The sequence below is a fragment of the Leptodactylus fuscus genome, chromosome 7 (genome assembly GCF_031893055.1).
Source record: "Leptodactylus fuscus isolate aLepFus1 chromosome 7, aLepFus1.hap2, whole genome shotgun sequence".
Taxonomy (NCBI): domain Eukaryota; kingdom Metazoa; phylum Chordata; class Amphibia; order Anura; family Leptodactylidae; genus Leptodactylus; species Leptodactylus fuscus.
In genome coordinates this window covers 17940447-17964338 of record NC_134271.1, presented here as the reverse complement: position 1 = coordinate 17964338, position 23892 = coordinate 17940447, and the positions used below count along the sequence as shown (strand labels likewise).

General features: G+C 44.4%; 1 protein-coding gene across 1 annotated transcript; it reads left to right on the top strand.

Moving 5' to 3' along the window:
* The first annotated feature begins 1658 nt into the window (after window positions 1–1658).
* On the top strand, window positions 1659–23377 carry DKK3 (dickkopf Wnt signaling pathway inhibitor 3). Its single transcript, XM_075281315.1, has 7 exons — window positions 1659–1936; window positions 7167–7295; window positions 9827–9907; window positions 19512–19604; window positions 19993–20131; window positions 20720–20873; window positions 22932–23377. The coding sequence occupies exons 1-7, from the start codon at window positions 1715–1717 to the stop codon at window positions 23158–23160; spliced, it is 1047 nt and encodes a 348-aa protein (XP_075137416.1). The 5' UTR covers window positions 1659–1714; the 3' UTR covers window positions 23161–23377.
* Window positions 23378–23892: the final 515 nt, after the last annotated feature.

The window sequence follows — 23892 nt, the reverse complement described above, 5'->3', positions numbered from 1 at the left end:
TGGGTTTCCCCCAGGTCCTCCCGCCCTCCAAGTGACGTGTTTTTTTAGGATCAGCCTATCAGGGCTCAGTATGCAGATGAGGAGGCGGGTCCTGTCAGGCTGAAAATGCTGCTGAGGATTCTGCATCCAAGATCTTGTGCAGCTGCAGGTTAGTGCGGAGACATCGTATGACCGGGGTGTGATAGCTATGTACATATGTATCATGGATGTGTATGTGTGTTAGAAGTGTGTATGTATGCGTGCTAGCTATGTACATATGTATAATGCATGTGTATGTGGGCTATAAGTGTGTACGTATGTGTGATAGCTATGTACATATGTATCATGGATGTGTATGTGTGCTATAAGTGTGTACGTATGTGTGATAGCTATGTACATGTGTATAATGCATGTGTATGTGGGCTATAAGTGTGTACGTATGTGTGATAGCTATGTACATATGTATAATGGATGTTATGTGTGTTATAAGTTTGTACGTATGTGTGATAGCTATGTACATGTGTATAATGCATGTGTATGTGGGCTATAAGTGTGTACGTATGTGTGATAGCTATGTACATATGTATAATGGATGTTATGTGTGTTATAAGTTTGTACATGTGTGTTGTAAGTGTGTAAGTATGTACATATAACACACATGCATACATATCTATTATACATATCAAACATACACACCTATCGCACACACTTATCTATTTTACATATGTATATGCCTATCACACATACATAGACACTTACAACACACTTATTACACATGTATGTAAAAAGGGTGTCTATGTATGTATGTGTGTGATAGGTGTGTACATATGTGTGTGATAGGTATGTACAGGTGTGTGATAAGTGTATAATAGGTATTTATATGTGTGATTACATGTGTACATTCCTGTATATGTGTTGCATCTGCGTACTGTATGTGTGTCATAGTGTTTACGTGTCTTTACTGTATTTGTGTGTGTATATATAATAGTATATTGTGTATATGTGATGTTGTCATGTATTTGCTGATTTCTTGTGTCTTGTGTACAACTTACTGACGCTCCCTGTTATTTGCAGATCTTGATCTCTTGGTGTTTGTTCTATTGATCCTTACACTGATACTTCATCCCATGTTGGTGTCTGTTCACATATCACCTCCTCATCCCCTTACATAAATCTTATATATCAGTGTCTCCCATTGCTGCTGTCTAATGTTAATTCTGACAGGGCAGCTTCCATAGGGGTTGTCACCCAGCTTTCCTTGAGTCCTGACTAACAAATCTCTCTGGGTATATAACGATATAGGAGTAGAAGATACAGTATACAGACACTACATACACAGAGCTGCCATTCAGGAGTCTGGGCGATAAGTGGAAGCTGTAATAGAGGCTATAGAGTGGCACCAAGCTTTCCCTGGATCAGATATCACTGAAATTGGAGAAAATAAGAGACAAGAGGATCAGCCAAGTGACACACAGTCTGGTGTACATTTGTATCCCTGTTTGCTACACCTTTTCCCTCCACCCTTAACACACCAATAAACATCCTGCAGATTCCCATTTTTATGAATATTTGTGATTCATTCTTTGAACAATCCCCTGACAGTCGTGCACTTGTTTTCACAGATTTTTTTTTTTTTTTTAGTTTTTCACAGTTTTTCAAAGTTTTCCCTCTTTCTGCAGATCTAAGAACCTCAGTTCTCCTTCAGGGTGACGCTATATCAGCACGTGCCACCACAATGCTCCTTATAGTCCTGGCTGTCACTCTGGGCCTTGTAGTCGCCTCTCCAATACAAAACTCCCCAGACACTGATAATGATGATTTGGACAGAGCGGACCCCTCGGTGTTGGAGCTCCAGGCCTTCCACCCCCTAGATGAAGCCAGCCTGAACGACCTATTCCAGGAGGTAGAAATGCTGATAAAGGACACACAGTCAACACTGACCAAGGCCGTGAAAGAGGTAAAATCCCTGCCTGCAATACCAGAGACAGTCTTTAGGCTGGAGTGGCACTGTTTCTAATCTCGGCTGGCCTCTTTATAGAAACTGCTCTGTAATCTGGGGGCTGAGCAGAAGAAAGTGGGGCTCTGTAGCAAATATTACAGTTGCCCCCCATTATGTGGCAGACTTTGGCCACCCATTTTGCCCATTTTAGGCACGTAGGAAAATACATGATATTTTTTCTTAAAATATTCATATTAATCCTGGGATTCAATTATTTTATCCTTTGTGGTCAAAGGTAACTGTAACGGAACACAATTGTAACAAACCCTCAGCTTTTTTCAGCGTCCGGACGCTTCCATTCACTGACAGCAAGCAGAGATCTTAACAATGACTATTAGAACTTCCCATTATACGCTATTTAGATAAAACCGGGCACCGTCCCTTTAATTCTGTATAAATCGGTGGCTTAGATTTCCTATGGTTGAGGCCATTCATGGGTTAAGTCCGTCTTGCGCTCCCCAGACTTGGATTTTATATAGGAGGCTCAGGAATGTTATATTTTCAGCTCCGATTTTGTCCCGTGCCTTCCTTTTTTTTTTTTTTATTTCAATGCAGCTTTTTCTTGGCAGCGTGTTAAATAAAACATAGAGGACGTGTAAGATGAAATAACGGGGCTGAGGTTTTTCCAAAAAGTCACCACACGGAAAATAACAAAAAAAAAAACACATTACTTTCCATGAGACAAACCAAATGTCTGAAACGGGAGACTAATGGGAAGTGAGTGCCTTAAAGGGGCAGCGCTTATTTGACCTAAATAGTCAGGAACGTTTTAACAAACTTTGCATAAATCCATAGTGAAGGCAAATGGAAGAAATTACAATATAGCATCATAGAAAAAATGCTTCTTTCCCCACTTATTTGGCTCTTTTCTTGCTCCGCCTCCAGCTAAACTGACTTTCACTCTAGAATCTCAGCTGAATCTATGCGGCTCACAGAGGTGTCATATTACAGGTTTAAGTCTATGGAGAGGAGGGGAGGAGTGAGAGAGGGGAGACGCAGGTACGGATTAGGAAGTTTCTCTAAGTGGTCAATAACTTTTCTACAAACTTTGCCTAAATCCATAGCACAGGCCAGTGAAGGAAACTTTGTAATATACCATATAAGAGAATAATGCTTCTTTCTCCACTCATCAGGATTTTATTCTATGCTCTCTTTCTACTGCTAAAATGATATTCATTCTGAAATTTCTGTTGAAACTGTCTTGTTAAATTAACATGGACTGCAGAGGTGTCAGATTACAGTTTTACATAGAAGTCTATGGAGAGGGAAGGGTGGAGGAGACAGCAGGAGATGAGTGAGCGTTACAGAAGACCTTTCATCAGTTTGGGCACAGGCAGTTCTATCTACTGCTGGAAAGCCGACAGTGCGCTGAATTCAGCGCACTATCGGCTTTCCCGATCTGTACCCTGTGTAAAGCGCTATTGGTCCCGGTACCGTAGTGCTTTACAGTCAGAAGGGCGTTCCTGACAGTCAGTCAGGTACGTCCTTCTGCACAGCAGCGCCTATCACACTGTAGATTGTGAGCGGGGAGGAACACCCCCTCCCCCTGCTCACAGTGCTCGTCCATAGACGAGTATTATCAGGATGGAGGGGGCGTTCCTCCCCGCTCACACAGAGGCTGCTGGAGATAAAAAGGAAGTTTCTATCTCACCCCAAGTTCTTTACTCATAGCAGTACAGGTCTGTAAACTTTAAACCAGTTGCACACGACCGTTGAATGGACGGCATGGGCGTTGGATGTCGTCCGTGTGCTTCCCATGCATCTCCAGTGTTTCCGTGGCCTCTTTGATTCAATGAATAGGAACTGCAGAAGCCAAGCCGCAAAATTGGACAGGGATAGGACCTGTTCCATGTTTTGCAGCCCGGAGTGTCAGCCCCGCACCATGTCATTCACGGTCATATGTACGGAACCATAGAAATGAATGGGTCAGTGTTCTGTCCAGGAAAAACCCGGATAGCAAACTGACCATTCATACGGTCGTGTACAAGGGGCTTAATGTCCTAAATGACCCCTCTGAGTGCAGTGTAATGGAGACATCATAGCAGCTTATCTCCACACACCTGCTCAGGGAGAACTGCGAATTAGAGACCAATGTGGCTGCTATTGCTTTCTCCAAAAGGGTTGGCACCCAGCTTTCCCAGTATCTGTTCCAGAAAGGGCAGGATGCCAAGTAGATCTGCCTTGTTGCAGAATGCATGACTCTATAGCGACGTAGGAAGAGCCTTGGAAAGCTGGGTGATGGCTTCTGTGGGAGCGCTGAGCACTTTTCGGATGACTCACAAGCTGCAGGATCTTCCTGTACTCCGCTGCCAGGCGCTGGGTGATGCTGTGGTTATTAAACTTTATAAATTATGGATGAATCGTGGATTCCGCATATTTGAGCTCATTTTTGTCTTCCGAGGCGCAATGAAATTTACATGAAATTATCCAATGACGACTGCAGGAGACTGAGCTCTTTACCCAAAATTATGGTCGGAATATTGGAAATATTAGATACGTTTTGATCCAGAGCAAAAATAAACAAAAATTAGAGCTAGGTATGTGTTATGGAAGCACTGGGGATACAGCAGCACAGAGTATTTAAGGGTGGGAGGTCACAACATGAAAGCTAGGTGATGGAGTAGAGTCATGAGCAGCACAAAGTATTTCTTAAAGGGACCTTTCACATCCTCCACCACGTGGAGCCCGGCACAGTTGGGAGTTTTTCCCTTGTTCCCATTCCTTCTGATCAATCATTTCTGTTACTGTCAAGTGGGCGGTCCTCTTCATTAGTACTCACGGAGCTGTGACTGGAGTCAATAGTTCACAATATACCAGGGTATCCCGATCTGGGAACCACCATCTTTGTAAAGTTTTATTCCACAGACACGATTTCTTCAGCGCTGCTCTAGGTGTGCCGAACGTCTATGGAGAAAATCACGCTCACCTGCAGATTTCCTCCACTTCAAGTTTATGCTTAAAACATATAGCTCTGCCCTTTACCTTGCCAAACAAGACTATTTCACCGCCCTCATCTCTTCTCTCTCAAGCAACCCTAAAAGGCTTTTTGAAACCTTTCACTCCTTACTCACACCCAAGGTGCAGACGCCATTCACAGACCTTAGTGCTGATGACCTGGCCATGTATTTCCATGATAAAATTGATAAGATCCATCAGGAAATTACTGCCCAAGCCCCAGGTGGCATTGACTCCCACACCTACGATAGTACTGATCCCCTCACCAGCCGCACTTATGACTGTCCATTCTCATCTTTTGAACCTGTCACAGAAGAGGAAGTTTCCCAGCTACTTTCTTCATCTCGCCCCACAACCTGCAGTAGTGACCCCTTCCCCTCACACCTTCTCCAATCTCTGTCCCCTGCTGTCACTACTTACCTTACTAAAATATTTAACCTCTCTCTCTCTTCTGGAATCTTCCCATCCTCCTTCAAGCATGCTGTTATAATCCCGCTACTGAAAAAACCCTCCCTGGACCCATCCTGTGCTGCTAACTATCGACCCGTCTCTAACCTCCCCTTCATCTCTAAACTTTTGGAACGCCTGGTTTATTCTCGGTTAATCCGTTATCTCTCTGCTAACTCTCTGCTTGACCCCTTACAATCTGGTTTCCGCGCTCTGCACTCTACTGAAACAGCTCTCACAAAAGTCTCTAATGATCTACTAAAGGCTAAATCCAATGGTGACTTCTCTCTTCTTATTCTTCTGGACCTCTCTGCAGCTTTTGACACTGTTGACCATCAACTTCTCCTCACTATGCTCCGCTCAGTTGGCCTCAATGACACTGCGCTCTCCTGGTTCTCCTCTTATCTCTCAGGCCGCACTTTCAGTGTATCATTTGCGGGCTCTGTTTCCTCCCCTCTTTCCCTTGCTGTTGGGGTTCCTCAGGGCTCGGTCCTCGGCCCCCTGCTCTTTTCTCTCTACACAGCCCCCATTGGACAAACCATCGCCAGATTTGGCTTCAGGTACCATCTTTATGCTGATGACACCCAATTATACACATCTTCCCGTGACATCACCCCTGCACTCATTCAGAACACCAGTGACTGTCTCTCTGCTGTCTCTAATATCATGTCCTCGCTCTATCTGAAACTAAATCTCTCTAAGACTGAACTACTACTGTTTCCACCATCTAACAGATCTGTCCCTGATATATCCATTGCAGTCTCAGGCCTTACTATAACTCCTAGGCAGCATGCCCGCTGCCTTGGGGTCATATTTGACGCAGACTTTTCCTTCACCCCTCATATTGAATCACTCGCACGTTCATGTCACCTCCACCTCAAAAACATCTCCAGAATACGCCCTTTCCTTACCAGAGATACACTAAAGACACTTATTGTCTCTCTGATTCATTCTCGCCTTGACTACTGTAATTCCTTACTAATCGGTCTTCCCCTCACTAAACTCTCTCCTCTACAATCTATTCTGAATGCAGCGGCCAGGCTCATCTATCAGGCTAGACGCTACAGCGATGCCTCCGGTCTGTGCCAGTCGCTACATTGGCTGCCTATTCATTATAGAATAAAATATAAAGTTATTACTCTCATCCACAAGGCTCTCCATAATGCCGCACCTCCCTACATTTCTTCCCTCATCTCTGTCTACCGCCCAACCCGTGCTCTCCGCTCACTCAATGACCTAACACTTACATCCTCTATTATCAGAACCTCCCATGCTCGTATACAAGACTTCTCCCGAGCTGCACCACTTCTCTGGAATGCTCTACCCCGGACAATCAGATTAACTCCCAACTTCTACAGTTTCAAACGCAAACTAAAGACGCATCTTTTCAGACAAGCCTATCACAATTCCTAATGCACAAAATTGTCTGAACACTGTATAAGCAATGCCGCCCCTGCTACCTCTTGTGTCACCCTCTCTACCTCATAGATTGTAAGCTCTTTTGAGCAGGGCCCTCAGTCCCATTGTGTGAAATGACGTTCTTTGTTATGTATGTCTGTATCTGAACCCTATAAATTGTACAGCGCTGCGGAATATGTTGGCGCTATATAAATAAAATGTATTATTTATTATTACTTATTGTTTCACTAAATCTGTTCCAGGTCTCAAACCCAGGACCTTGTGTATGGACGGCAGGCACCTTAAGATTTCATCTGTATAGGGCGCTAACACCATAGTGTCTGTGTAATACAAGCTTGCTTTCCTAACATATTTGTGTTTTCTTCAGTTAGAGGCCGAAGAAAGCTCAGAAGACAAAGTCGTCTTAAAAGATCTGCCGCCCAATTACCATAACGAATCAGTGAAAGTGACCAAACTGGGAAACGCCACCCTGCTGACCAAGCAAGAGATCGTCAAGGTAATGATGTGATCGGGGGATCTGGTGCAGTCGTTGTAGGGTATATTACATTATCACTCAGGCTATGTCCATATTTCCAGTAAGGCGCTGCTGGTGTGGATTGGGCACTACTAGATGCTACTGGTGCACACTGGGCTGCACAAGTTTGTGCCCTGTTGGACCCTGCTGGGGTAGTTTTGGTCCAACTGGCTTTTGCTGCCATAGTTTAACTCCTGTGAGGCTTTGCTGCTTTCGCTTGAAGACTGCTCAGCTTTGCTGCCATAGTTTGGATACTGTTGGGCTCTATAGAATTAGTTTGGGCCCTGCAGAGCATTTTTTTTGTAGATTGGATCGTCCTGGACTCTGCTGCAGTAGTTTGGGTCGTCTTTAATTTGATGCAATAGATTGGATAATTCTGGGGCCTGCTGTGGTAACTGAGGCCTGGTCAGCTCTGCAGCGGTAGTTTGGGTCCTGCTGAGCTTCCATTGGGTATATTGGATTCTGCTGGGCTCTGCAGCGGTAGTTTGGCTTTTGGTGAGCTTCCATTGGGTATATTGGATCCTGCTGGGCTCTGTAGCAGTAGTTTTTGGTCCTGCTGAGCTTCCATTGGGTATATAGGATCCTGCTGGGCTCTGCAGCGGTAGTTTGGGTCCTGCTGAGATTCCATTGGGTATATTGGATCCGGTTGGGCTCTGCAGCGGTAGTTTGGGTCCTGCTGAGTTTCTGTTGGGTATATTGGATCCTGCTGGGCTCTGTAGCGATAGCTTTTGGTCCTGCTGAGTTTCCATTGGGTATGTTGGATCCTGCTGGGCTCTGTAGCGGTAGTGTTTGGTCCTGCTGAGCTTCCATTGGGTATATTGGATCCTGTTCGGCTCTGCAGCGGTAGTTTTTGGTCCTGCTGAGTTTCTGTTGGGTATATTGGATCCTGCTGGGGTCTGCAGCGGTAGTTTGGGTCCTGCTGAGCTTCCATTGGGTATGTTGGATCCTGCTGGGCTCTGTAGCGGTAGTGTTTGGTCCTGCTGAGCTTCCATTGGGTATATTGGATCCTGTTCGGCTCTGCAGCGGTAGTTTTTGGTCCTGCTGAGTTTCTGTTGGGTATATTGGATCCTGCTGGGGTCTGCAGCGGTAGTTTGGGTCCTGCTGAGTTTCTGTTGGGTATATTGGATCCTGCTGGGCTCTGCAGCGGTAGTTTGGGTCCTGCTGAGCTTCCATTGGGTATATTGGATCCTGCTGGGCTCTGCAGCGGTAGTTTGGGTCCTGCTGAGCTTCCATTGGGTATATTGGATCCTGCTGGGCTCTGCAGCGGTAGTTTTTGGTCCTGCTGAGCTTCCATTGGATATATTGGATCCTGCTGGGCTCTGCAGCGGTAGTTTTTGGTCCTGCTGAGCTTCCATTGGGTATATTGGATCCTGCTGGGCTCTGCAGCGGTAGTTTTTGGTCCTGCTGAGTTTCTGTTGGGTATATTGGATCCTGCTGGGCTCTGCAGCGGTAGTTTGGCTCTTGGTGAGCTTCCATTGGGTATGTTGGATCCTGCTGGGCTCTGTAGCAGTAGTGTTTGGTCCTGCTGAGCTTCCATTGGGTATATTGGATCCTGTTGGGCTCTGCAGCGGTAGTTTTTGGTCCTGCTGAGTTTCTGTTGGGTATATTGGATCCTGCTGGGGTCTGCAGCGGTAGTTTGGGCCCTGCTGAGCTTCCATTGGGTATATTGGATCCTGCTGGGCTCTGCAGCGGTAGTTTTTGGTCCTGCTGAGCTTCCATTGGGTATATTGGATCCTGCTGGGCTCTGCAGCGGTAGTTTTTGGTCCTGCTGAGTTTCTGTTGGGTATATTGGATCCTGCTGGGGTCTGCAGCGGTAGTTTGGGCCCTGCTGAGCTTCCATTGGGTATATTGGATCCTGCTGGGCTCTGCAGCGGTAGTTTTTGGTCCTGCTGAGCTTCCATTGGGTATATTGGATCCTGCTGGGCTCTGCAGTGGTAGTTTTTGGTCCTGCTGAGTTTCTGTTGGGTATATTGGATCCTGCTGGGATCTGTAGCGGTCATGTGGGTCATTTTGGGCTCTGCTGCAGTAATTTGGATTTTACTGAGCTTTGGTTGGATATGCTGGATCCTGGTGCGCTCTGTTGCAGTAGTTTGGGTCTTTTAGGGCTCTGCTGCCATAGTTTATATTGTGCTAGGCTTTGATGTAATAGTTGGGTCCTGCTGGTCTGTGTTATAGCAGTATGGGTCTTGCTGGCTTCTACTCTATTATTTTGAGTCTTGCTGAGCTTTTCTGCCATTGCTTGGTTCCTGCTGTACTCTGTTGCAGTAGTTTCGATCCTGCTAGGGTCATTTTGGGCTCTTTTAGGCTCCGCTGCTTCGCCTTACTGAGTTCTGATACTGTAATATGGTATTTTAGGGAAAGCAGATCTGACTGGCAGTTGCATCAGAATCTATGTCTTAAAATTACACACAACGTTGCGTTACTTTGTTTCGTGTCCTGGTAACACTTGTGTAGAGAACAGCTAGCAATGCAATAGAGATAATTGTCTTATACAGTAATATTATTTTCTTCAGGAAACGGACAATAAAACTGGATCTAGTTACATCTCTGAGACGATTATATCATCACTGAAAAGTGGGGACAAGACGGGACATGTAAGTCTGCATGTATGTGAACTGTGGCTCTATGTGACGTGCTCCGCTCTGTGGGGATATTACACGTTATTATCATATACCTGCTGTAGAGTAATGGACATACTGCTGGCGGCTCAGGTATAATGTGTAACAACTGGCGCTCTGAAGATGCTACCAGGCTCTAAGGCAACAGGTTATCGCCTGTGATTGATGGGTATTGCTGCTATACCAAGTATATCTTACTGAATCTACCATGCTGATGGTTGGGCACTGATGCTATACACACTGTATCATCTGGTATCTGCTATGCTGATGGTTGGGCACTGATGCTATACACACTGTATCATCTGGTATCTGCTATGCTGATGGTTGGGCACTGATGCTATACACTATGTATCATCTGGTATCTGCTATGCTGATGGTTGGGCACTGATGCTATACACTATGTATCATCTGGTATCTGCTATGCTGATGGTTGGGCACTGATGCTATACACACTGTATCATCTGGTATCTGCTATGCTGATGGTTGGGCACTGATGCTATACACTATGTATCATCTGGTATCTGCCATGCTGATGGTTGGGCACTGATGCTATACACTATGTATCATCTGGTATTTTCCATGCTGATGGTTGGGCACTGATGCTATACACTATGTATCATCTGGTATTTTCCATGCTGATGGTTGGGCACTGATGCTATACACTATGTATCATCTGGTATCTGCCATGCTGATGTTTGGGCACTGATGCTATACACTATGTATCATCTGGTATCTGCCATGCTGATGGTTGGGCACTGATGCTATACACTATGTATCATCTGGTATTTTCCATGCTGATGGTTGGGCACTGATGCTATACACTATGTATCATCTGGTATCTGCCATGCTGATGTTTGGGCACTGATGCTATACACTATGTATCATCTGGTATCTGCCATGCTGATGGTTGGGCACTGATGCTATACACTATGTATCATCTGGTATCTGCCATGCTGATGTTTGGGCACTGATGCTATACACTATGTATCTTGATGATGTTCTATCAGTATAATGTGACTATCGCCAGCCTTTGTGGCTGCAGCTTCGGCACTTTGTTGTCTCTGCTATCTTGTGCTGACTGTCTGAGGACCATCTGAGCTCTGCTTTTTCTCAGTGGGGATTCTTTTAGCCCCGAGTATATACTATATATGGTGGACGGTATGATCTCTGCTTCTGTAATACACATCATTGCAGGCTCTGCCTGTATACTGTGGGCACTGTCTGGGCTCTGCCTGTGTACTGTGGGCACTGTCTGGCTCTGCCTGTATACTTGTGGGCACTGTCTGGGCTTTGCCTGTATACTGTGGGCACTGTCTGGGCTCTGCCTGTATACTGTGGGCACTGTCTGTCTCTGCCTGTATACTGTGGGCACTGTCTGGGCTTTGCCTGTATACTGTGGGCACTGTCTGGGCTCTGCCTGTATACTGTGGGCACTGTCTGTCTCTGCCTGTATACTTGTGGGCACTGTCTGGGCTTTGCCTGTATACTGTGGGCACTGTCTGGGCTCTGCCTGTATACTGTGGGCACTGTCTGTCTCTGCCTGTATACTGTGGGCACTGTCTGGCTCTGCCTGTATACTGTGGGCACTGTCTGTCTCTGCCTGTATACTGTGGGCACTGTCTGGCTCTGCCTGTATACTGTGGACACTGTCTGGCTCTGCCTGTATACTGTGGGCACTGTCTGGCTCTGCCTGTATACTGTGGACACTGTCTGGCTCTGCCTGTATACTGTGGGCACTGTCTGGCTCTGCCTGTATACTGTGGACACTGTCTGGCTCTGCCTGTATACTGTGGGCACTGTCTGTCTCTGCCTGTATACTGTGGGCACTGTCTGGCTCTGCCTGTATACTGTGGACACTGTCTGGCTCTGCCTGTATACTGTGGGCACTGTCTGGCTCTGCCTGTATACTGTGGGCACTGTCTGGGCTCTGCCTGTATACTGTGGGCACTGTCTGGGCTCTGCCTGTATACTGTGGGCACTGTCTGGCTCTGCCTGTATACTGTGGGCACTGTCTGGCTCTGCCTGTATACTGTGGGCACTGTCTGGGCTCTGCCTGTATACTGTGGGCACTGTCTGGCTCTGCCTGTATACTGTGGGCACTGTCTGGCTCTGCCTGTATACTGTGGGCACTGTCTGGGCTCTGAAAGCTGATGGTTGGGCACTGATGCTATACACACTGTATCATCTGGTATCTGCTATGCTGATGGTTGGGCACTGATGCTATACACTATGTATCATCTGGTATCTGCCATGCTGATGGTTGGGCACTGATGCTATACACTATGTATCATCTGGTATTTTCCATGCTGATGGTTGGGCACTGATGCTATACACTATGTATCATCTGGTATTTTCCATGCTGATGGTTGGGCACTGATGCTATACACTATGTATCATCTGGTATCTGCCATGCTGATGTTTGGGCACTGATGCTATACACTATGTATCATCTGGTATCTGCCATGCTGATGGTTGGGCACTGATGCTATACACTATGTATCATCTGGTATTTTCCATGCTGATGGTTGGGCACTGATGCTATACACTATGTATCATCTGGTATCTGCCATGCTGATGTTTGGGCACTGATGCTATACACTATGTATCATCTGGTATCTGCCATGCTGATGGTTGGGCACTGATGCTATACACTATGTATCATCTGGTATCTGTCATGCTGATGTTTGGGCACTGATGCTATACACTATGTATCTTGATGATGTTCTATCAGTATAATGTGACTATCGCCAGCCTTTGTGGCTGCAGCTTCGGCACTTTGTTGTCTCTGCTATCTTGTGCTGACTGTCTGAGGACCATCTGAGCTCTGCTTTTTCTCAGTGGGGATTCTTTTAGCCCCGAGTATATACTATATATGGTGGACGGTATGATCTCTGCTTCTGTAATACACATCATTGCAGGCTCTGCCTGTATACTGTGGGCACTGTCTGGGCTCTGCCTGTGTACTGTGGGCACTGTCTGGCTCTGCCTGTATACTTGTGGGCACTGTCTGGGCTTTGCCTGTATACTGTGGGCACTGTCTGGGCTCTGCCTGTATACTGTGGGCACTGTCTGTCTCTGCCTGTATACTGTGGGCACTGTCTGGGCTTTGCCTGTATACTGTGGGCACTGTCTGGGCTCTGCCTGTATACTGTGGGCACTGTCTGTCTCTGCCTGTATACTTGTGGGCACTGTCTGGGCTTTGCCTGTATACTGTGGGCACTGTCTGGGCTCTGCCTGTATACTGTGGGCACTGTCTGGGCTCTGCCTGTATACTGTGGGCACTGTCTGGCTCTGCCTGTATACTGTGGGCACTGTCTGTCTCTGCCTGTATACTGTGGGCACTGTCTGGCTCTGCCTGTATACTGTGGACACTGTCTGGCTCTGCCTGTATACTGTGGGCACTGTCTGGCTCTGCCTGTATACTGTGGACACTGTCTGGCTCTGCCTGTATACTGTGGGCACTGTCTGGCTCTGCCTGTATACTGTGGACACTGTCTGGCTCTGCCTGTATACTGTGGGCACTGTCTGTCTCTGCCTGTATACTGTGGGCACTGTCTGGCTCTGCCTGTATACTGTGGACACTGTCTGGCTCTGCCTGTATACTGTGGGCACTGTCTGGCTCTGCCTGTATACTGTGGGCACTGTCTGGGCTCTGCCTGTATACTGTGGGCACTGTCTGGGCTCTGCCTGTATACTGTGGGCACTGTCTGGCTCTGCCTGTATACTGTGGGCACTGTCTGGCTCTGCCTGTATACTGTGGGCACTGTCTGGGCTCTGCCTGTATACTGTGGGCACTGTCTGGCTCTGCCTGTGTACTGTGGGCACTGTCTGGCTCTGCCTGTATACTGTGGGCACTGTCTGGGCTCTGCCTGTATACTGTGGGCACTGTCTGGCTCTGCCTGTATACTGTGGGCACTGTCTGGGCTCTGCCTGTATACTGTGGGCACTGTCTGGGCTCTGCCTGTATACTGTGGGCACTGTCTGGCTCTGCCTGCGTACTGTGGGCACTGTCTGGCTCTGCCTGTATACTGTGGGCACTGTCTGGGCTCTGCCTGTGTACTGTGGGCACTGTCTGGCTCTGCCTGTATACTGTGGACACTGTCTGGCTCTGCCTGTATACTGTGGGCACTGTCTGGCTCTGCCTGTATACTGTGGGCACTGTCTGGGCTCTGCCTGTATACTGTGGGCACTGTCTGGGCTCTGCCTGTATACTGTGGGCACTGTCTGGCTCTGCCTGTATACTGTGGGCACTGTCTGGCTCTGCCTGTATACTGTGGGCACTGTCTGTCTCTGCCTGTATACTGTGGGCACTGTCTGGCTCTGCCTGTATACTGTGGGCACTGTCTGGGCTCTGCCTGTATACTGTGGGCACTGTCTGGGCTCTGCCTGTATACTGTGGGCACTGTCTGGCTCTGCCTGTATACTGTGGGCACTGTCTGGCTCTGCCTGTATACTGTGGGCACTGTCTGTCTCTGCCTGTATACTGTGGGCACTGTCTGGCTCTGCCTGTATACTGTGGACACTGTCTGGCTCTGCCTGTATACTGTGGACACTGTCTGGCTCTGCCTGTATACTGTGGGCACTGTCTGGGCTCTGCCTGTGTACTGTGGACACTGTCTGGGCTCTGCCTGTATACTGTGGGCACTGTCTGGGCTCTGCCTGTATACTGTGGGCACTGTCTGGGCTCTGCCTGTATACTGTGGGCACTGTCTGGCTCTGCCTGTATACTGTGGGCACTGTCTGGCTCTGCCTGTATACTGTGGGCACTGTCTGGGCTCTGCCTGTATACTGTGGGCACTGTCTGGGCTCTGCCTGTATACTGTGGGCACTGTCTGGCTCTGCCTGTATACTGTGGACACTGTCTGGGCTCTGCCTGTATACTGTGGGCACTGTCTGGGCTCTGCCTGTATACTGTGGGCACTGCCGGTATTCTGTGGGCACTGTCTGGGCTCTGCCTGTATACTGTGGGCACTGTCTGGGCTCTGCCTGTATACTGTGGGCACTGTCTGGGCTCTGCCTGTATACTGTGGGCACTGCCGGTATTCTGTGGGCACTGTCTGGGCTCTGCCTGTATACTGTGGGCACTGTCTGGGTGCTGTCTGTGTGCCAAGGAATGCCTGGTCACTGCCTGTGTATACACAGGACTGTCTGATCTTTACTTATGTATAGGGGGGACTCTCTGCCCTCTACCCATGTATATACGGTCCTGTCAGGGCTCATCTCGTTTATGCTGGGCTTTGCACATGTATGCTGAGTACTGCCTTGAATTCGGTGCACTCCGCAGATGTGTCGTTCCTATGTGTTAGTTGCCACTTTCACATCCTGCTGCCGTTCTATATACAGGCCGGCTTACAGATAAATGTTCTGCGGCCGCTTCAGATAAACCTTTAACTGTTTCCATCCCCGGCCGGTGATCTCCATGGGGAATATAGCGGAGACAAGCCGGTACTCACCCCTGAAAGCTCTCCATAGAATAAGGTGCTCAGTGAGGGGCTACAGAAATAAGAAGAGTATGGAGAGCAGGGAACATCAGAGAATAGGAGGAAAGCAGAAAATAAGTAGGAAGCTCATCAATAACACCACAGAGGAATAAAAACCGTGTCATCATTACAGTGGTGGAATATTATTTACTGAACCCGCTCTGAAGGAGAAGGGACGGGGGGTGGGGGGGTGGTAAATATATTACAATATAATATATCGTGGGCATGTACATAGGAGTAGTATTATAGTAGTTATATTCTTGTACATAGGAGTAGTATTATAGTAGTTATATTCTTGTACATAGGAGTAGTATTATAGTAGTTATATTCTTGTACATAGGAGTAGTATTATAGTAGTTATATTCTTGTACATAGGGGTAGTATTATAGTAGTTATATTCTTGTACATAGGAGCAGTATTATAGTAGTTATATTCTTGTACATAGGAGTAGTATTATAGTAGTTATATTCTTGTACATAGGAGCAGTATTATAGTAGTTATATTCTTGTACATAGGAGCAGTATTATAGTAGTTATATTCTTGTACATAGGAGGTAGTATTATAGTAGTTATATTCTTGTACATAGGAGGTAGTATTATAGTAGTTATATTCTTGTACATAGGAGCAGTATTATAGTAGTTATATTCTTGTACATAGGAACAGTATTATAGTAGTTATATTCTTGTACATAGGAGTAGTATTATAGTAGTTATATTCTTGTACATAGGAGTAGTATTATAGTAGTTATATTCTTGTACATAGGAGCAGTATTATAGTAGTTATATTCTTGTACATAGGAGTAGTATTATAGTAGTTATATTCTTGTACATAGGAGCAGTATTATAGTAGTTATATTCTTGTACATAGGAGCAGTATTATAGTAGTTATATTCTTGTACATAGGAGTAGTATTATAGTAGTTATATTCTTGTACATAGGAGTAGTATTATAGTAGTTATATTCTTGTACATAGGAGCAGTATTATAGTAGTTATATTCTTGTACATAGGAGGCAGTATTATAGTAGTTATATTCTTGTACATAGGAGCAGTATTATAGTAGTTATATTCTTGTACATAGGAGTGGTATTATAGTAGTTATATTCTTGTACATAGGAGCGGTATTATAGTAGTTATATTCTTGTACATAGGAGCAGTATTATAGTAGTTATATTCTTGTACATAGGGGTAGTATTATAGTCGTTATATTCTTGTACATAGGAGGTAGTATTATAGTAGTTATATTCTTGTACATAGGGGCAGTATTATAGTAGTTATATTCTTGTACATAGGAGCAGTATTATAGTAGTTATATTCTTATACATAGGAGGTAGTATTATAGTAGTTATATTCTTGTACATAGGAGCAGTATTATAGTAGTTATATTCTTGTACATAGGAGGTAGTATTATAGTAGTTATATTCTTGTACATAGGGGCAGTATTATAGTAGTTATATTCTTGTACATAGGAGCAGTATTATAGTAGTTATATTCTTATACATAGGAGGTAGTATTATAGTAGTTATATTCTTGTACATAGGAGCAGTATTATAGTAGTTATATTCTTATACATAGGAGGTAGTATTATAGTAGTTATATTCTTGTACATAGCAGTATTATAGTAGTTATATTCTTGTACATAGGAGCAGTATTATAGTAGTTATATTCTTGTACATAGGAGGTAGTATTATAGTAGTTATATTCTTGTACATAGGAGGTAGTATTATAGTAGTTATATTCTTATACATATACACATATGGTTTATTTCACAGTCACTTTTGCTCCTCTATTCTCACATCATTGAAGCACATAATGATAATATCTGCACCTCCCTCCTCGCTGTGTATATACTGTTTTCTGTAAATGGACTTTGTAGATTTCTACAGGCTGCTGGAAGGTGTACAAGCTGTCACTTTCCTGTCATATACTAAATAACAATATTTCATATATATATATATATATATATATATATATATATATATATATATATGGACTGCTGATTTCTGTGCAGTAAATGATATAAACAATGGGCCGATGTATCAGTTTCCGCTTCAGAGGGTGTCACATAATGGCAGACATGAAGGTAACAGATGGGACTGTGCTCTTTTATCTCCAGACTTAGGTCGTCATGTTCCTGGTTGTGATCACTTTATGGCGAGACTCCAGGATGTGACTGGGCCATATGTGAAGGCAGTGAATATTACGTGCACTCTCTGCGCCTTTTGTATATTCAGTAACTGGGATTTCCCATTAACTTTCCACATTACGAGATTCCATTTTCTACAGTGTTTATATAAGAATCCAAGAGCAGAGAGAAATACAAAGCAAATATGCACATGACATAGAGACAATTGTTATTCTCAGTCCAAGTGCAAATATCAGCTTGTTACAATGTGCAGGTAAAATGTATAAGTAATTCATTAGCTATATCATGCCCTGCGCCCCAGGACAATGAGCCTTCACCACATCCGCCCTGCTGTAATCATTGATTACAGTTGTATATAACACTGTATTGGTGATAACACTGTATGGGTGATGACAGATATACGGCATTATATGGATGATTACGGTTGTATATAACACTATGGGTGATGACTGTGGTATATGGCATTGTATGGATGATTACAGTTGTATATAACAATGTATGGGTGATGACTGGTATATGGCATTATATGGATGATTGCGGTTGTATATAACACTGTATTGGTGATGACTGGTATACGGCATTATATGGATGATTACGGTTGTATATAACACTATGGGTGATGACTGTGGTATATGGCATTGTATGGATGATTACGGTTGTATATAACACTGTATTGGTGATGACTGGTATACGGCATTATATGGATGATTGCGGTTGTATATAACACTGTATTAGTGATGACTGGTATACGGCATTATATGGATGATTGCGGTTGTATATAACACTATATTGGTGATGACTGGTATACGGCAGTATATGGATGATTACGGTTGTATATAACACTATGAGTGATGACTGTGGTATATAGCATTGCATGGATGATTACGGTTGTATATAACACTGTATGGGTGATGACTGGTATATGGCATTGTATGGATGATTACAGTTGTATATAACACTGTATGGGTGATGACCATGGTATACGGCATTATATGGATGATTATGGTTGTATATAACACTATGGGCAATGACTGTGGTATATGGCATTGTATGGATGATTACGGTTGTGTATAACACTGTATGGGTGATGACCATGGTATACGGCATTATATGGATGATTACGGTTGTATATAACACTATGGGTGATGACTGTGGTACATGGCAGTGTATGGATGATTACGGTTGTATATAACACTATGGGTGATGATATAGTTTGTCGCTCCTCAGCCCTGTGTGATGTTCGCCTCGGTGTGTGGTTTGCAGTTCTCAGCGTCGGGCGGTTGATGTGTCCGCTCCCCTGTTGCATTGAGCCCTCAGCTGCTGCCATCTTGTGTTTGTTCATCCCTTGTGACATAGAAGTCGCTGTTTTCGCCTTGGGTTATTTTTTTGGTTTGTTGCTTTTCTGGATTTGATTATGTTTAAATAGAGAATGACAAAGACGCTGCGAATGATTTATAGTCAGCACTTCAGAGCTGAAATCTTCATATACTGCGATATTATTTATGTGTAAAGCATGGCAGCAATTATGTGTATTGTAATATCATATTTAGCTAAGTATTTATGTGTAATGTATGGCAATAACATTTATGTAGTGTTGGCTTTATTTATATGTAAGATATGGTGCCATTATGTATAGAACAGCAGTGTTAGTATTGTGTACTGTATGGCAGTATTAGCTATGTGTACAGAATGGCAGCATTAATTGTGTGTACAATACAGAACGGTGATTTATATGTGCTGTTGGCATTATTTACTGTGCATTATATGGCAGTTTTAACTGTGTACAGTATAACACTGTTTATGTGCACTGAATGGCAGCATTATTTATATGTATCATATGATGACCTTATTAATGCATTTTTATAATAAACTGTATGAAATGAGTATGCATGAACTTGCTACGAATGCTATTACTGTCAGTATGTTATGTATCTACATGTTATATACGTTATTACAGGAGTGCATCGTGGACGAGGACTGCCGGCCTGGAAACTATTGCCAACTCTCCAGCTTTAACTATAGGTGCCTGCCTTGTAAGCAGGAGGAGATGGTAAGGATTTGACAAGGCTCAGTGAAATATAGCAGGTTGTCATTTAAGTTACAGTCACATCCAGAGCTGCAGCCTACTATGTAGAGGGACTCAGCACCTATAGAATATGTGTCATCCTATAATACACTATAGTCCATATTACCTTCTTACCCGGGTACACAACAACTCCCATAATGCATCACAACAAGGCGCAGGTTGACTTTTCTAGTAAAATAATTACCGTACAATTACATTTTTGCCATATTTCTGTATTGATGTGTAAATACTTGTAAGGCTGAATTCACACAGATATCTTTGCAGGAGGATTTTGAGGTGTAATCTGCACCCACAGATTCTGCAGCACTTCTGTGGTTGTTTTTTTTCATGGGGCTTTCTTTTGGTTTTGCAGTGCACCCGGGATGGGGAATGCTGCGAGGGACAACTGTGCATCTGGGGTCAGTGCAAAACATCTTCCAAGGGCGAGAGCGGCGCAATCTGTGAGACTCAGCAGGACTGCGGCGTTGGACTCTGCTGCGCTGTGCATACAAGTAACTACACGACCTATGTTACTGTTCACATACTGTGCTGGATTGCTACCAGACCACTCACTGCTCTGGAGTCGTTATACTCTAGTCACATCCAAAGCTGCATTCAAAATTCCATTAATTTTCTGTGAAATGGTCATGTGACTACATTTTAAGGATTAACTCAGTGTTTTAGTCCTGGAGACCAAAACTGCAAGACCTCTGCTGCCCCCTTGTGGCTAGTGATCACCTAGCACAGACTGATTTCTATATACGACATTCTGTACAGCAGGATGGTGACTCTGCATCTCTGCAGCAGGGTACATTACTATGTGAATAGTTGCTTGGAATGAAATTCTAAGCAATGAGATCAAAAAGACAATGGCTTTTTAATCGTAGCAATTAGAATTCTAACTGCAGCTCTGGGTGTGACTGGAGAATAATTGGGAATGCTATAGCATAGCATAAGTAAATCAGATTATTTGCAAATAGACTCATATGTGACTTGTATATTAAAACTGTGATGTGAGATATAAAACATTGTCCCGGGTTGGGGGTCGCTCTGCAGTCGATGGTATACAGGGGTAATGAAGGTGTCTTGTGTTCCCACAGGTCTCCTGTTTCCAGTCTGCACCCCTATGCCTGGTAAGGGGGAGCAGTGCCAGACTAAGAACCCGTTACTAGAGCTGTTTGCCTGGGAGCTGGAGTCTGAAGTCCCTGTGAGCCATTGCCCCTGTCCCAGTGACCTTGTCTGCCGGCCTCAGAGGTAACTACAGGGGGTCACCCAGGAGGGTCACAGGGTCCTGTCTCATACCCAGCCTGCGGACTGAAGATTGGGTCAGTCCTGGAGAACAGAATATGGAGCAGAATAGTATACAGATATAATAGTATACAGATATAGTGTGACTACTGCACAGCATGCAATGTGTTCTAGCATCATATATGTCATACAGTCCTATGAAAAAGTTTGGGCACCCCTATTAATCTTAATCATTTTTAGTTCTAAATATTTTGGTGTTTGCAGCAGCCATTTCAGTTTGATATATCTAATAACTGATGGACACAGTAATATTTCAGGATTGAAATGAGGTTTATTGTACTAACAGAAAATGCGCAATATGCATTAAACCAAAATTTGACCGGTGCAAAAGTATGGGCACCTCAACAGAAAAGTGACATTAATATTTAGTAGATCCTCCTTTTGCAAAGATAACAGCCTCTAGTCGCTTCCTGTAGCTTTTAATCAGTTCCTGGATCCTGGATAAAGGTATTTTGGACAAACAATTCGCGTTCAGTTAAGTTAGATGGTCGCCGAGCATGGACAGCCCGCTTCAAATCATCCCACAGATGTTCAATGATATTCAGGTCTGGGGACTGGGATGGCCATTCCAGAACATTGTAATTGTTCCTCTGCATGAATGCCTGAGTTGATTTGGAGCGGTGTTTTGGATCATTGTCTTGCTGAAATATCCATCCCCGGCGTAACTTCAACTTCGTCACTGATTCTTGAACATTATTCTCAAGAATCTGCTGATACTGAGTGGAATCCATGCGACCCTCAACTTTAACAAGATTCCCGGTGCCGGCATTGGCTACACAGCCCCAAAGCATGATGGAACCTCCACCAAATTTTACAGTGGGTAGCATGTGTTTTTCTTGGAATGCTGTTTCTTTTTGGACGCCATGCATAACGCCTTTTTTTATAACCAAACAACTCAATTTTTGTTTCCAAAATGAAGCTGCCTTGTCCAAATGTGCTTTTTCATACCTCAGGCAACTCTATTTGTGGCGTACGTGCAGAAACGGCTTCTTTCTCATCACTCTCCCATACAGCTTCTCCTTGTGCAAAGTGCGCTGTATTGCTGACCGATGCACAGTGACACCATCTGCAGCAAGATGATGCTGCAGCTCTTTGGAGGTGGTCTGTGGATTGTCCTTGACTGTTCTCACCATTCTTCTTCTCTGCCTTTCTGATATTTTTCTTGGCCTGCCACTTCTGGGCTTAACAAGAACTGTCCCTGTGGTCTTCCATTTCCTTACTATGTTCCTCACAGTGGAAACTGACAGGTTAAATCTCTGAGACAACGTTTTGTATCCTTCCCCTGAACAACTATGTTGAACAATCTTTGTTTTCAGATCATTTGAGAGCGGGCTGTCCATGTTCGGCGACCATCAAACTTAACTGAACTTGAATTGTTTTGTAGAAAGAAATGGTCCAAAATACCTTCATCCAGGATCCAGGAACTGATTAAAAGCTACAGGAAGCAACTAGAGGCTGTTATCTTTGCAAAAGGAGGATGTACTAAATATTAATGTCACTTTTCTGTTGAGGTGCCCATATTTTTGCACCGGTCAAATTTTGGTTTAATGCATATTGCGCATTTTCTGTTAGTACAATAAACCTCATTTCAATCCTGAAATATTACTGTGTCCATCAGTTATTAGATATATCAAACTGAAATGGCTGCTGCAAACACCAAAATATTTAGAACTAAAAATGATTAAGATTAATAGGGGTGCCCAAACTTTTTCATAGGACTGTATGTCACACAATGCAGAGAGCACTCTAATGTATAATACACAAGGCAGAGAGCACTCTAATGTTTTGCCATGTAGAGTCTATTTTAATTGCTACAGAACTGAGAGGATTTAGATGTTTGCTATAGAACGTAGAGAACACTCTAGTGTCTGAACATGTAGAGAGCTGTCTAATGTATAATACACGGGACACTCTAATCTACAATACACATTACACAACATTCTTGTCTCCAATATTCTATACAGAGAACATTGAACATTTGCTGAATTTTGTTTGATTTCTTAGTCACAGCTTGGTATCTCTCTGTGAAGATCCATCACTACTCAACACGAAGGATCGACCAGAAATCACAGCGGACGACCTGCCATTTCCCACCCCCGCACCCCAAGAGGAGAATGTCTATGAAGATGGCCTCACTCTGCCCACACAATTTGGATTTGATCTCATTGACTCTGAAGACTTTGACAAAGAGTCAGAACTTGTTTCTCAGCCACGGTTCGTAGATTACATTTGAAAAGCTTGAAAAGAAATCCACTATAAACCCCTGGACAACGTATCAAACCCTTTCTAAAAATTATTTGCCCAGTGCAACCCATTTCACAGAATGACCTGCAAGATATCCCCAGCGATGAACGGAAGTCTCTCTGTAAAGGGTTTTACGGCTGCAAATAAATAATCTCAAACTCAATAAATTATGGGAATAGTGCAATGGCGACCGGGTGGCCACGAGCTGCAGCAACCACAAGCCAGCCTGAAATACCTCATAGCCTGGTCTAGAGAACATGAATGTAACCCATCTGCATGCAATGGAGGATGATCTTAAAATTAAATGGTTTGTTCTAGCCCCCATGTGTATTGGATACCGGTGACCTATCCAAAATTATCGGCAGGGGTCTGACCCTGCACCCGTCATCTGATCTGACTGCTGGAAGTTGCATAAATGGTAAATGCTCCTATTCAAGTGAATGGAGTCATAGCTGCAGTATCCCAGGGCCCAGTGACTAAGCTGTACAGTCTAGTGGTGGCGCCAGAGAGCTGCAGTCCTGCACCCATTCACCTAAACAGGAGCAGAGTTACTTCCAGCTGTATACGTTATATACACCTCCTGGCAGGACTGGGTGTTGGACCTCACTGATCTAATATCCTTTGAACAGGTCATCACTATCCAATACACGTGGTCTTGGACAATCCCTTTAAAGGACAACTCCTTTAACTGACCAAATACGTCTCACATCTGAGTGTTTGT